General features: G+C 38.4%; 1 protein-coding gene across 3 annotated transcripts in view; it reads left to right on the forward strand.

Annotated features, from left to right (window-relative positions):
- The window catches only part of LOC308495725 (uncharacterized protein), a 45,576-nt gene that overhangs the window by 15,572 nt on the left and 14,463 nt on the right, over window positions 1–15,541 (forward strand). For all 3 annotated transcript variants that reach the window (XR_013993038.1, XM_081080709.1, XM_081080710.1), the window contains 2 exons: window positions 6,391–6,424; window positions 8,923–8,995. Coding sequence is in view for 2 of the 3 variants with exons in the window: in XM_081080709.1 (XP_080936835.1) it covers window positions 6,391–6,424; window positions 8,923–8,995 (107 nt within the window). In the remaining variant the exon portion in view is untranslated. The remainder of the gene's footprint in view (window positions 1–6,390; window positions 6,425–8,922; window positions 8,996–15,541) is intronic.

Here is a 15,541-nt window from a genome sequence, read left to right on the forward strand (position 1 = left end):
TGTTTTCACTGGTGATGAAACCTGGGTATACCAATACGATTCTAAAATAAAGCATCAAAGTGCACAATGGACGTCAGCCAATTCTCCATGACCAAAAAAGTTCTTCCAGTCCAAATCAAGAATCAAAACAATTTTGCTAACCTGTTTTGATATCAGAGAGATTATTCATTATAAATTTGTACCAACTGGACAAACAGTTAAGCATGTTTAGTTTTTGGAAGTTCTGAAAAGACTGCATGAAAATGTTAGAAGAAAACAACCTCAACCTTTGGCCCACTATTCATGGCTGTTGCATCACGACAATGCACCAGCTCACACGGCGCTGTCTGTGAGGGAGTGTTTAGCCAGTAAACAAATAACTGTATTGATATACTCACCCTACTCACCTGATCTGGTCCCCAATGACTTCTTTCTTTACCCGAAGATAAAGGAAATACTGAAAGAAAGACATTTTGATGACATTCGGGACATCAAGAGTAATACAACAACAGCTCTGATGGCCATTCCAGAAAAAGAGTTCCAAAATTGCTTTGAAGGGTGGACTAGGCACTAGCATCGGTGCACAGCTTCCCAAGGGCAGTACTTAGAATGTGACCATAGTGATATTCAGCAATGAGGTATGCAGCACTTTTTCTAGGATGACTTCGTGAACCTAATTGTCAGATCTCGTGGGCCAGACACTTTATGTCCATGATGATGATTTCGGTTGTAAAAACCTGGGTAGGATTTAAGGGAAGTATGCAGTGTGAGTGGGAGTTGGCCAGATAAAGAGGCAGGACCGTGTTGGGCAGGGGAAACAATAATCAAGATTACAGGTTTGGCAGAAGGAACTGCAGACATAGGCTAAGATACACAGTGAACTTCGCAGGATTTACAAGCAGTTCAGTTTTGATGGTATAAAAAGCGTGCTGTGGGAATGGTTGAGAAGGTGGTGAACACCTAGGTAAGGCGAGCTTAAGAAAGTCTTTAGTTCTAGAGAAAGGAGTTGCTCTTATCCTGTAGGCCTTGGGAAATATATCAGTTAGAATAGTTTAGCTGCAGGTAATAGGTGACCTAATTAACAGTGGTTACAACAGGAGGCACCAGGATGGTTTTGGTGGTTCTGTGATGCCATGAGTTGCCTGTTGTTGTCCCTGTTTCAGTTGTGAGGTTGTCAGTGTTTTGTTTAAGTCTCATTTGCTGGCTGGTTAATTAGCAACGGCTCCAAGCATCATATTCTCACAGGACAATATCCAAAGGCTGAAGGACTGCGTTTCTGTGGTATATAGTTGGCATACCACATTATATCAGTTCAGGTGTACAACATAGTGATTTGACACTGATATACCTTGCGAGGTTATCACCACAATATGTCTAGTAAGCATCTATCACCCTTCAAAGTGACTGTAATATTATTGATATTTTCCCTGTGCTGTTAACTACATCCCTGTGGCTTAGATATTTCATCACTGGAAGTTTGTACTTCTCATTCACTTTCTTTTTCGTTCATCTCTTCAACTCCCTTTCATCTGGGAACAATCAAGTTGCTTTTTTGTAGCTATGGGTCTGTTTCTGTTTTGTTTGTTTTGCTTTTCTAGGTTCCACATATAAATGAGATCATAAGGTATTTGTCTTTTTCTGTCTTCTTTCACTTAACATAATACCTCTAGGAACTTCCACATTGTTACAAAGGGCAAGATTTCATCTTTTATGGATGAGTTATTATTATATCAGTTATATTAAGGATGAGTTAATTATTCTAATATCAGTTATAGTATTACTGTATACACACACACACACACACACACACCTCACACACATATCAAATCCTCTTTATGCATTCATCTATCGAAGGACGCCTATGTTGCTTCCATATCCTGGCTATTATATATACTGCTGCAGTGAACATAGAGGTGCAGATGTCTTTTCAAATTACTGTTTTGGTTTTTGTTGGACAAATACCCAGAAGTAGAATTGCAAGATCTCATGGCAGTTCTGTTTCTGATATTTTGAGGAATCTCCATACTGTTTCCCCCAGTGAATATAACAATTTACAAATCCAAAAACAGTGCAGGCTCTGTTTTTCCTTTCCTCCACTTCCTTGCCGACATTTGTTATATGGTGCCATTTTGATGGTAGCCATCTGAGAGTAATGAGGTGGTATTGCTCTGTGGTTTTGATATCTGTTTCCCTGATAAACGGTGATGTTCAGCTATGTGATTCTTTTAAATAGGAAGAAGACTGAGAGGCTGCCAGTATATCCCTTAACATTTCCAGGCTAGGGTACAGCACATGCTGGTTCCCACAGCAGTTAGGGGTAAAGCAGTCACTGTGATTAGCTTAGTATAATCATTTTTCTTTGTGGAGCTGGAGAGAGGCCATGTTCTTTGTGTATTGGGACAGTAAATATCCACACAGCATTGTGGTTCTCCAGTGAGAATGAAGATGAAGAAATGGCAAGTGGGCAGGGACTCAGCAATGGTTACTGCAGGGATCATGGGAGAGTTTTGAGCAGACTAGGAACAAGATGAGACAGCATTCGGACACTCTGGTTGTGGTATAAAGCAGGGACCAGCAAGCTTATTCTGTAAAGGGCCTGATTTTAGGCCATGTGGTCTCTGTCATACCTACTCAAATCTGCCATCATGGTGTGAAAGCAGTCGTGGGCCAACTGAATAGGCAAGACTGTGCTACAGTAAAGCTTTATTTACAAAAATTGATGGCAGGTTGGAGTTTGCTGGCCCCTCACATAGAGGATAGATTGAAGAAAAGCACATGAAAATAAGTGGCAGACAAAGGAAGCTTTTACTTCCTTGGACTAGTATCAGTCCATTGTGATATTTTTCACCCATCCATTTTGAAAGAAAAAAAAGTCAGGAAGGTTAATTTATTCAATTTAACATGTTGGTCTTTGCTGGCTAATGTCTTTCTCATTTGTTTTGCTGAAAATAAATCCTATTCATTTAGGAAGCAACAATAAGAGTCGGTGGTGTTTCATTTCTTCCCCCTGTGAAAGCCATCTGCTAAGAGCCCCTGTTTGACTAGGGCAGTGGCTGTGGAAAAATAAAGCAGAGCCTGGAGAGTGTTATGGTTAATACAATTTAGTGATGATTGAATGTAAAAAGTTAGTGGGGAGTGAGAAAACTAAGATGATTCCTAGGTTTCCAGAATGTGCACTAGCATTTCAATGGGACATGAGAAGAGTGACTAGGACATTATCAGATGGAGAGAGAAGAACAGCAGGTCAATAGGGAAGACACGTTTTTTTCCTCTGAATGTTGAGTTTCTTGGTATATCCATGGGTAACTCATCCTACATGGATATAATTTTTTGTTTCCTTTTCACATATTCTGTTAACCACTGCTTTTTCATACTAGAGCTATGTTTTTAGTTTTATAAGCAATAAAGAAGTTTAGAAAGCAAAGGAACTCTATAATCAGTGTACATTATTATACTACAAGTGATAGTTATATGTTTTTCTGTAATTATCCCAGTTACTTGATTGATTCATAACTCTTATAAAAAGGACATAAACCCTACCTAGTTGTAGAAAATTGACAGTGTGATCTCTTCATTTGCTATATAGGAACTGATAGAACATGTTGTCATTAGGATGTTTTATTTTTTATTCTGATTAAAATAGGATGGTTGCTTGTTTTACAGTATTTTCTGACATCATTTCATTTATCCTCTTTATGCCTTTATTCAAATATATCTAGCTCTACAGGAATCTGCAAAAGAAGAATAAAAAAAAAAACAAATTTAATGATAGGTAATCTGCAAAATCACCTTCTGACCTTAATCATGTAGAAAGCATCAACCCAAAGAATGAAAATTTCATATAATGCCATTTATTAGAGATTCTTAACACCACCCCTAGGTTTGGTTATTCACTAGAGCACTTTACAAGACTCAGCCTATAGCTGTACTAATGCCTGTGATTTATTACAGTGAGAGCAAAATCAGCAAAGAGAAAAGGTGTATGTGACAGTGTCTGACAGGAGGGAACCAGGCGCAAGTTTCTAAGACGCATGTCCTGCGGAGTTAGCAGGATGTGCTTAATTCCCCACTGTTAAATTCTGGCACCACATGTGAAATGCTGTCTAGTGGTACCGGAGTCTCATTAGACTCAGTGCCTTCATGGAGTGCTTTCATGGCACGCCAGTCACATAGGCAGCGTCCCCCTAGCAGGTGCTAACATTCCTGATTCCCAGAAGGAAAGCGAGTGTCCAGCATGAACCACCTTGTTTGCACAAGCATTTCAGGCACGGTGAGCCACACTTAGTTAGGGAATGGTGGGAACCCTCCCCATATGCAGGTTTCCAGATACCAGCCAAGGGCCAGCCATTCAAGCAGGACTTTCAAAGGATAGCAGTCAGGCCTGCTGTATGAAATCTTTTCTGCACAGCAGTTATAGGCATGACTTAATTTTTGGTGTAGCTTAAAATTTTATTTTAATAGCAAGTAATATGGTGACGTGCCTTGGTACTGGTTTTGGTTGTATCATCCATTAAAAATTGCAGTGCTGGTTACTTTTTTGCCTTTTCGTGAGTATTTCAAAGGTATTGTACATACATTACTATGGCAATAACCATGGCAATTACAATCTTTTTGTGTGATTAATGTTTCAATATAGCTTTTGAATAAAATCAGCACAATGATTTTTGATTTACAATGAGAATCAAAGTTGTCCTGTAAGTACAGGGACGATTCCATTTTGATTCACTTGGCATCCCTATTCAGCATGCTAATGCGAGATGTTCAGTCACGTTTATCAGTGATTTTCTTGTGTAAGTATTCCAAAAATCACTTGCTTTGTTTATGGCTTTTCATATGCTTCATTCGGTTGGGTGAATAATCATATTCTGATACTGGATCTTTATATTCATTTTCAAGGTGACTGTATTTTGAAAATAGCATTAATGTGTTCATATCTGGTAATAGCAGGTTCAGTGGAAAACTTTTTTTTTTTTTAATTAGTAAGCCTTCGTTTTTAGAGCAGGTTTAGGTTCAGGGCAAAATTGAGTGGAGAGTAGAGAAAGTTCCCTCAAAACCCATGTCCCCGTCCACACAGAGCCTCCCTCACTGTTGACACCCTGCCCGCGGGTGGTACATTCACGACGACCCATGAACTGCACTGACTCAGCATGACCACTCACAGCACACACTTGACGTTAGAGTTCACTCTTGCTGTGGTCCAATCTGTGGGGTTTGACAAACGTATAATGACAGGTCTCCCCCCTTCCAGTCTCACCCAGACTAGATCCACTACTAGATACCCTCTGTGGCGTTTCCTCAGCCCTCCCTTCTCCCTAACCTCCGGAAGCCACACGTCTTTCTACTGCTTCATAGTTTTGTTTTTTTCTGAATATCATATAGTTGGAATCATACAGTGGCCATCTTTTTGACTGTTTAAAAACTTAAAACTCCAGGGTCATTGAAGGTAGTTATTCAAGATAACCTCTTTGTCTTTTGGGGGGGGGGGTGTTTGTTTGTTTGCTGTTATTCATCGGCTTAGGATTTGATGACATATGACTTACAAGGTAAAAAACCATGATTTCTATACACATTTGCCACTATGGGGAGGGATGAGAAAAATGGCATCACACGCTGCTGTACAGCAATAACTCTTTGGACCTTCCTGCTCTATGAGGTGAGCCGGATAGATTCTCCAGCAATGGAGGGAAACAGTCTCAGGGGTTAGACTTGATAAAACTGGAATCGCAAAGTCTTTCATACTTATCCTGCACTGGAGAGAGGGCCAGAAAGAGTCTGTTTCCTGTGTTTTGCCGTGCTGCAAAGCAGACTGCCTTTGACTAAGCTGCTAATGACAGGGTGTTTCATCCTAAACTGAACACCCTTGACTGAAGAGCGGCACAGCGGTACTGTGTCAGAGCAAAACAAGTGGACTCTCTTCTAACTGCTCTTCATGACAGAAGTGCAGAAAAATCATGCTATTTAAATTGGACCGTGTTAGTTTATGATAGTGATTTTACTACTGATACCATTTTCGTTCACTCCGATGGGTTTGGTAAGGATTACAATCATTGTAAGTAGCACTTGACTTGTAGCTATCAAATGATTGCACATCACGTTTATTTTTCTCTCATTAGATATAAATGTATAATACATACAAACATGCATAAGTACATGCATGTACATACATATGTGTACGTATATATGTATGAATATATAAATATGAATATATATACACACATATATATAGGAGAGGAAGTAAAAGTTCTTCATGTATTAATTGCCCACCAGTTGTATCAGTAACATTCACTCTACTATAGTCTTCAGGGGTGTTCCCAAAGAAATATTTTTTCATCACTTCAGTCTGATGCTTTCAAAGTTCTGTGTTTTTCTATTGTGTATTTACAATGTATTTGAATTTTTTTCTTTTAACAGTGGATGAGTGTTCTCAATGCGACCATGCAAGCAGGTAGGATTTTATGGATTTCTAAAATTGCATGTTAACTAAGAGACTGCGGAGAGAAGCCAGTAAGCTTTAATGAGTGTTCTGCTCTGGGCTAGACCCTATACTATGTGCCTAACATTGGTTATCCCAGGTCGTCGGCACAGTAGATTTGCAAAGTAGCTGTGCCGTTCGGCCGTTTTTATTCATTAGAGGAGTATGGTTCCAGGAGGTGGATTAATTTAACCCTGATTCCATAGTTACCAAGTGGCTGACATGTGATGTGACCTTCAGCCTGCTTGGTTTCCCAAGTCCGTTCTCTTGTCCCTCAGCCTATACTGAGAAGTGCCTGGACAGGACTGGATTCAAGATTCAGGTACAAGTCAGGTGGCCTCAGAGAGTCCCGTTTAGTGATGCCTTAGTGCTGATTTAGAAGTTTCCTATCAAGCCCAGTTAGCCCAAGCTCTGTCTTAATGTACTTGACAATTGCAGCAGTCACGAGAACCTTGTTTTCACCATCAGTGTTGAGGGCAGATGTCAGTTCGCTGTGGCCACAGAACCACAGGTTGTACATAAGCAAGACCTAATCAGATAAATGTTTTCAGGGATAATGCGATGTACCCTTCTTGGGACGAATCGTTGTTCTGTAAGTGAAGATCATCTATGTATACACTGTTGTGTTAATTCAGCAGAAATTGAGAGGATATTTTTCATTGATTTTTCTACTTACTGACTCCCATTACTGTGTTTCCATTTAAGCTAGTACGCTTCCCTCATTCTAGGAAGTTTTTTCTTTTTTTCTAGTCTTTCTTCCTTCTTCCATGACTTTTCTTGATTTTTTACCTTTTTCTCTGCTTTACTCGGGGTAGTTTTGTTGCTGTTATTTTTTTCCACTTCTGCCAGCTAAGTATTCTCCATTTTTCTAGACAGAACCAAAAATACATAGAATTCCAGGTGTTGAAGGAATGTTATCAATTAATTATTGCAAACACCCCTAGTACTTCATGCTGCCATTAATGTTTTGGTCAAGTGGTTGATCACATGAGGAGTTTGAACTCCAAGAGATTGAAGTGACTTATTTGACTACAGTGAGTGATGAAATGAGATTAGTATAGGTTTCTAAGCCCAGTACACTTCCTTCTTTATCATCCTTTGGGTGAGTGTTTTAATTATGGAAAGGTCTAGTGAATGCAATGGAAGAGGCTAAGAATGGAATTAGCAGGGGAATCCACGTTTCAATAGGAACAACACAGGTTGGGATAGGAATAAGGCTCTTAGAGCAGAGATTAGACATCAGATGAGGGAAAAGAGATCAGAATGGTAGGGTATGACAAGGTAAAGAGAAATTACAGGAAGGAAGGACACAGGATGTTGGTAGTTGTCTAAAAAAGCAGATTAAAATAAGGGTCTCAAGGGCGTCCTGCCTGAACAGGCTGCTGCTGTTTTGCTTGTTGAATTGGAGGAACCAGGAAAATTTAAGGTTTGTGTGAAAACATATTAAACCTTTGAGCCTTTGGAAACACTCTCTTTATAGCAAGTAGGAATGTGGTATCTTCCACCTGCACCCGGAATTACAGAGGGGGTCCCCTTGAGTCCAAAGGCACTGGAGATTGCTGAACTACATAGATCTATGGCCCACGGCAGGTGTCTCGTCACCTCCACCTCTTTGCCCAACGCGCTGATGTCCTTCCCATGGAGATGGAGGGTTGGGCATTACTGTGAAAACAGTAATGGAGTTGGGTAGGTGGTAACATGCCTGTGTTGGGAGTGGATGACTGAGGCTCCATTTAGCTTGTTTTCCAGGAACAGCGAAATAGAGAACTCCTACTGTGGGTCATTTGAGCCCAACCTTGTTTCAGGAGTCTATGCCTTCGTAGGCTGAAGTTTTCAAGTTTGGAGATTGCCAGCAAGCTGTGCGGACAAGTGATCTGGGAGTGGGGAGGCTAACAACGTACATATTTGTTCTTTGACTTTTGTACATGTAAGTTGCAAACATTTCATGCATTTCAGGGACCTCACTGTAGTGTTTTTGAGTGAAAACAAGGAATGGGGTAAGTTTGGTAACTGCTTTCTATGTTAAAGAAGCAAGACTGCCGTTTTTGACCCACACAGATTAATCTTTGAACCAGGGACAGACCGTGGAGAAGGCTCAGTGTATCATTCTACCTTGATTTAGGTCATTGCTTTTGTCCCAGTTCAGGTTCCTATTGTCAGCTATTAATTGCGTTTTCAATTCAGCCTTCAGGACTTTTGGTGAAAACAAGGTACTCTCAGGTGTTGCCAACATGTTTGCTGTCATTCTTTGTTATGGAAACTTAGAGTGTCTCTTCATTAAATATTGCACGAGTTGGGAGTGGTGGAGGCAGCAATAGATAACTGATAGCTTTTCTAGAACATCGTCTAAATTTTAATCATATCAAGAAACTTCATTTCCTATGCAGATAGCTGAATTTTGCTCCCTTTGTGTTTGTTGTTTTTGTAAAGGAATGCACTCACTGTTTTTGTTGTGTATTTTTACCCTAAAGTCTTTCCTGGAAACCTGGCAGGAATGATTCACGGGCTATATCAGACGATGGACTCTTGGATGTTGGTACCAAGGTAAAAGGCTCCTGTGTGAAATTAACTTTTTTACTCTGAATTTAGTTTTGTGTAGCACTTGTAAAATTTAATAGTGTTCCCCCTACCATTGTTTTATGTTTGTAATGGAAAATGTGTCACTGTGAACCATTTTATAATATATCACCACTTGAGGGTTTTTTTCCTTTAAATTAAAGTTTATTGGGGTGCAATTGTTAATAAAGTGACATGGATTTCAGGTGTACAATTCTGTAATATAGTATCTATATCTCACATTGTGTGGTCACCAGCCAGCCAGTTCTCTTTCCATCACCCCATTAGACCCCATTTAGCAATAGTCCTATTTCATCTTTACTTACCACCGAATACTATTCCATTATTTATATGTACCACAACTTCTTTATCCATTCATCTATCGAAGGACGTTTTGGTTGTTTCCGTTGTCTTACCCACCGTAAGTAAAGCTGCAATGAACATTGGAGCACACTTGTCTTTATGATTCAAAGTTTTCAGATTATTTGAGTAGATACCCAGGAGAGAGATTGCTGGGTCATGTGGTAATTCTATTTGTAATTTCTTGAGGAACCTCCACACTGCCTTCCATAGCGGCTGCACCAGCCAGCATTCCCCCCAACAGTGTATGAGGGTTCCTTTTTCTCCACAGCCTCTCCAACACTTGTTACTATTTGTCTTGTTGATGATAGCCATTCTGAATGGGGTGAGGTGATATCTCATTGTGGTTTTTATTTGCATTTCTCTGATGATTAGTAATGTGGAGCATTTTTTCATATGTCTATTTGCCATTTGTAAGTCCTCTTTGGAGAAATGTCTCTTCAGGTCCTCTGCCCATTTTTCAATTGGGTTGTTTGTTTTTTTGTGTGTTGAGTTGCATGAGTTCCTTGTATATTTTGGATATTAGCCCCTTATCGGAGGCACTGTTTGCAAACTTTTTCACCCATTCAGTTGGTTGTCTCTTTATTTTATCGATGGTTTCTTTTGCTGTGCAGAAGCTTTTAAGTTTCATATAGTCCCATTCATTTATTTTAGCATTTACTTCCATTGCCTTTGGAGTCATAAAATTCATAAAATGCTCTTTGAACCCAAGGTCCATAAGTTTAGTAACTATGTTTTCTTCTATGCAGTTTATTATTTCAGGTTTTATGCTTAAGTCTTTGATCCATTTTGAATTAATTTTGGTACACGGTGACAGATTTCAGCCCTGTTTCATTCTTTTGCATGTGGTTTTCCAATTCTACCAGCACCATTTATCGAAGGAGCTGTCTTTTCTCCATTGTATGCTTTTTGCTTCTTTGTCAAAAATTGTCTGTCCATATTTATGTGGGTTTATTTCTGGGATCTCAATTCTATTCCATTGGTCTATGTGTCTGTTTTTCTGCCCATACCATGTTGTTTTGATTATTATTGCCCTTTAGTACAAGCTAAAGTCAGGGAGTGTGATACCTCCAGCATTGTTCTTTTTGCTTAGGATTCCTTTGGCTGTTGATGTCTTTTGTGGTTCGATACAAATCTGATGATTTTTTTGTTCTATTTTTTAAAATGTGCTATTGGGATTTTGATGGAGATTGCATTAAATCTGTATATTGTTTTGGTAATACGGGCATTTTAACTATGTAGATTGTTCCAATCCATGAGCATGGAATGTCTATCCATTTCTTTGTGTCTTCTTCAATTTCTTTTAAAAATGTCTTATAGTTTTCAGCGTATAAATCCTTCACATCCTTGGTTAAGTTTAATCCTAGGTGTTTTATACTTTTTCTTGCAATTGCAAAAGGAATTGTTCTTTTGCTTTCTTTTTCTGAGATTTCATTGTTAGTATATAGGAATACAATGGACTTTTGTACATTGATTTTGTAGCCGGCAACTTTACTGTATTTGTTGATCGTTTTCAATGGCTTTTTGGTGAAGTTTTAGGGTTTTCTATATATAGCATCATGTCATCTGCAAAGAGTGACAATTTAATTTCTTCATTCCCAATTTGGATGCCTTTTACTTATTTGTCTTGCCTGATTGCTCTGGCGAGGACTTCCAACACTATGCTTAAAAGCAGAGGTGATAGGGGACAGCGCTGTCGTGTTCCTGAACGTAGAGAAAAGGGCTTCAGTTTTTCATCATGAATTATGAGATTAGCTGAGGGTTTGTCATATATGCCCTTTATTATGTTCAAGTATTTTACTTCTATACCTATTTTATTAAGTGATCCAATCATAAATGGATGTTGTATCTTGTCAAATGCTTTTTCTGCATCAATTGATATAATCATATGATTTTTGTCCTTTATTTTGTTTATGGGATGAATCACATTGATGGATTTCTGAATGTTGAGCCATCCTTGTGCACCTGGGATGAATCTGCTTGGTCATGATGAATAATCTTTTTAGCATATTGTTGCATTCGATTTGTTAGCATTTTTCTTAGGATTTTTGCATCTGCATTCATCAGAGATAATAGTCTGTAGTTTTCTTTTTTTGTGTTATCCTTACCAGGTTTTGGTATCGGTAATGTTGGCCTCATAAAATGATTTAGGGAGTATTGTCTCTTCTTCAATTTTTTGGAAGAGTTTGAGTAGGACAGGTATTATATCCTCTTTGTAGATTTGGTGGAATTCACTAGTGAAGCCATCTGGTCCTGGACTTTTGCTTCTGGGAAGGTTTTGGATGACTGATTCAATTTCCTTAGTGGTGATCGATCTATTTAGATTTTCCAGTTCTTTATGATTCAGCCTAGGAAGGCTATATGTTTCCAAGGACCTGTCCATTTCTTCTAGGTTATTGAATTTGGTGGCATGTAGTCCCTCATAGTATTCCTGGATGATGCTTTGTGTTTCGGTGGCGTCCGTGATAACTTCCCTTCTCATTTCTGATTTTATTAGTCTTTTTTTATCTTACTGAGTCTACCAAGGATTTGTCAATTGTATTAATCTTTTCAAAGAACCAGCTCTTTGTCACATTAATTTTTTCTATTCTCTTTTTGTTCTCTGTTTCATTTAGTTCTGCTCTGATTTTTATTGTTTTCTTTCTGCTGCTGACATTCAGTTTCATTTGTTCTTCTTTTTCTAGCTCCATAAGATGTAAAGATGAGGTTATCTATTTGGGATTTTTCTTATTTCTTGAGATAGGCCTGTAATGATATAAATTTCCCTCTTAAAACTGCTTTCGCTGCATCCCCAAAATTTTGGTAGGATGTATTTTCATTTTCCTTTGTTTCTATGTATCTTTTTTTTCTTCTGTAAGATAGTTTTTGTTTTTTTATTTTTTTTTGAAGCTTTTCATTGTTCCCTTTCCAGTTTACTGTTTTTTTCTGTTTTTCACATTCTTTTATTCGTTTCCGGTGCACAAAACAATGTAATAGCTAGACATGTATCATTTATATCCCTCACACAGTCATAACACCCTCCCCCCTCCACTGCCTCTCTGACATCTCACACAGCCATTACATTTCCACTGTCTCTATTCCTAATGCTGTACTCCGCTTCTTGTAACTATATGTAATATATATGTAATATATATATTTATATAAGATATATATATATATAGTATGTATATATATATTTTTTATATAAAATATGTATATGTATTATATGTACATGTAAATTGTACTTGACATTCATTATTCAGCTTCAGGTGTACAGTGCAGTGATCAGCCATCTACATCATCCCTGAGGTGGTCTCCCTAATGAGACAAGTATCCATTGGATACCCTACATAATCTTTACGAAATTATTGATTACATTCCCCAAATTGACTCTCGTATCCCCGTGGCACTCTTGTGGTTACCAACTGTTCATTCTGATCCCGTGACTTTCCCCCTTATCCCCACCCCCTCATCTAGCAACCCTCAGTTTTTCCTCTGTGTCTTTGAGACTGTTTCTGATTAGTTCATTCATTTATTATTTTCTTTAGATTCCCCATATGAGATCATATGGTATTTGTCTTTCTCTGTCTGACTTATTTCACTTAATATAATGTTCTCTACGTCCATCCATATTGTTGCATGGTAAGATTTCATTCTTCTTCGTGGCTGTGAAATACTCCATTGTATAACTGTAACGGTTTCTTAATCCAATCGTTTACCAATGGGCATTTCGGTTGTTTCCATGTTTTGGCTATTGTGTATAGTGCTGCAATAAAGATAGGGGTGTATAAATTTTTTTGAATTAGAGTTTTGGATTTCTCCTGATAGATACCTAGGAGTGGAATTGCTGGGTCATAGGGTAGTTCCATTCTCAGATTTTTGAGATACCTCCATACTGTTTTCCATAGTGGCTGCACCAATCTGCAATCCCACCAACAGTGCATAAGCGTTCCCTTTTCTCCACATCCAGGCCAGCACTTGTTGTTTGTTGATTTGTTGATGAAAGCCATTTTGACTTGGGTGAGGTTGTATCTCATTGCGGTTTTTATTTGCATTTCTCTAATGATTAGTGAAGTTGAGCATTTTTTCATATGTCTGTTTCCCATCTGTATGTCCTTTTTAAAAAAATTACTCTCCATGTCCTCTGCACATTTTTTAATTGGGTTGTTTGTTATTTTGGAGTTGAGTTGACTGAGATATTTTATAAATATGGGATATTAACCCCTTATCAGATATATCATTGGCAAATATCTTCTCCATTCAGTAGGATCCCTTTTTGTTTTATTTTTTTTTATTTTTTTATAGTTTTATTTTATTTTATTTTATTTTTACATCCCTCACACCGTGAACCCCCCTCCCCCCATGCACCACCACCCCGACCTCACACCGAGCCATCACATTATACACATAAAATTATAGTTGGCATTCATTAATGTCCAGTCTCTGGTGTACAATGCCATGACCAGGCATCCACAGCATCCCTGAGGTGGTCTCCCAAACAGGACACATGTCCATCGGACACCCAACAAAATCCCCAAACACTATTGAATAAGTTCCCCAAAGTAATTCTCAAAAAACCCTGAGGCCATCCTGTGGTCACCAGCCGCCCCCCAATCCCTTCACCCTTCCCCCCATCCCCAACCCCCTCCCCCCTGCCCATCTAACAACTCTCGGTTTTTTGTGTCCCCAAAACTGTTTCTGATTAGTTCATACACATATTCTTTTCTTTAGATTCCGCATATAAGTGAGATCATATGGTACTTGTCTTTCTCTTTCTGACTTATTTCACTTAACATAATGTTCTCTAGATCCATCCATGTTGTTGCAAATGATAAGATTTCTTTTTTCTTTATGGCTGCGTAGTACTCCATTGTATAAATGTACCACAGCTTCTTAATCCAGTCATCGACCGATGGGCATTTCGGTTGTTTCTGTATCTTGGCTATTGTGTAAAGTGCTGCAATAAACATAGGAGTGCATACAGATTTTTGAATTGGAGCTTTGGATTTCTCCGGGTAGATGCCTAGGAGTGGGATTACTGGATCATAGGGTAGTTCTATCTTCAGATTCCTGAGATACCTCCATACTGTTTTCCATAGTGGCTGCACTAATCTGCAATCCCACCAACAGTGCACTAGCGTTCCCTTTTCTCCACATCCCCGCCCGCATTTGTTGTTTGTTGATTTATTGATGATAGCCATTTTGACTGGGGTGAGGTGGTATCTCATTGTGGTTTTTATTTGCATTTCTCTGATGGTTAGTGAGGTTGAGCATTTCTTCATATGTCTTCTTGCCTTCTGTATGTCCTTTTTAGAAAAATGTCTCCTCAAGTCCTCTGCCCATTTTTTAATTGGGTTGTTTGTTTTTTTGGAGTTGAGTTGAGTAAGTTTTTTATAGATTTGTGATATTAATCCCTTATCAGATATATCATTGGCAAATATCTTTTCCCATACAGTAGGATCCCTTTTTGTTTTATTGATGGTTTCCTTTGCTGTGAAAAAACTTTTTAGTTTGATGTGATCCCACATGATTATTTTTTCTCTTACTTCTCTTGGCTGAGAGGATGTATCAGTAAAAATCTTACTCCAGGTAATGTCTATAAAGTTTCTTCCTATATTTTCTTCTAGAAATTTTATGGTTTCAGATCTTACACTTATGTCTTTAATGCATTTTGAATTTATTCTTGTATATCGTGTAAGGAAGTGGTCCAGCTTCATTCTTTTGCATGTGTCTGTCCAGGTTTCGCCAACACCATTTGTTGAATAGACTGTCTTTACCCCACCATAAATTCTTGCTTCCATTGTCATAGATTGAATGACAATATAGGCATGGATTTATTGCTGGGCTCTCTATTGTGTTCCATTGATCAATGTATCTGTTTTTATACCAGTATCGTGGTGTTTTGATTACTGTAGCCTTGTAGTATAATTTGATGTCAGGTATCGTTATACCTCCCACTTTATTCCTATTTCTCAAGATTGCCGAGGCCAACCAGGATCTTTTATGGTTCCATATAAATTTCAGGATTATACGTTCTATTCTTGTGAAAACCATCCTTGGTAATATGATAGAAATTGCGTTGAATTCGTATGTTGCCTTAGGCAGTATGGACATTTTCACTCTATTAATTCTTCTTATCCATGAGCATATTATGTGCTTCCATCTATTTGTATCCTCTTTAATTTCTTTCTTCAG

This window comes from Rhinolophus hipposideros (genome assembly GCF_964194185.1).
Source record: "Rhinolophus hipposideros genome assembly, contig: HAP1_SCAFFOLD_110, whole genome shotgun sequence".
Taxonomy (NCBI): Eukaryota; Metazoa; Chordata; class Mammalia; order Chiroptera; family Rhinolophidae; genus Rhinolophus; species Rhinolophus hipposideros.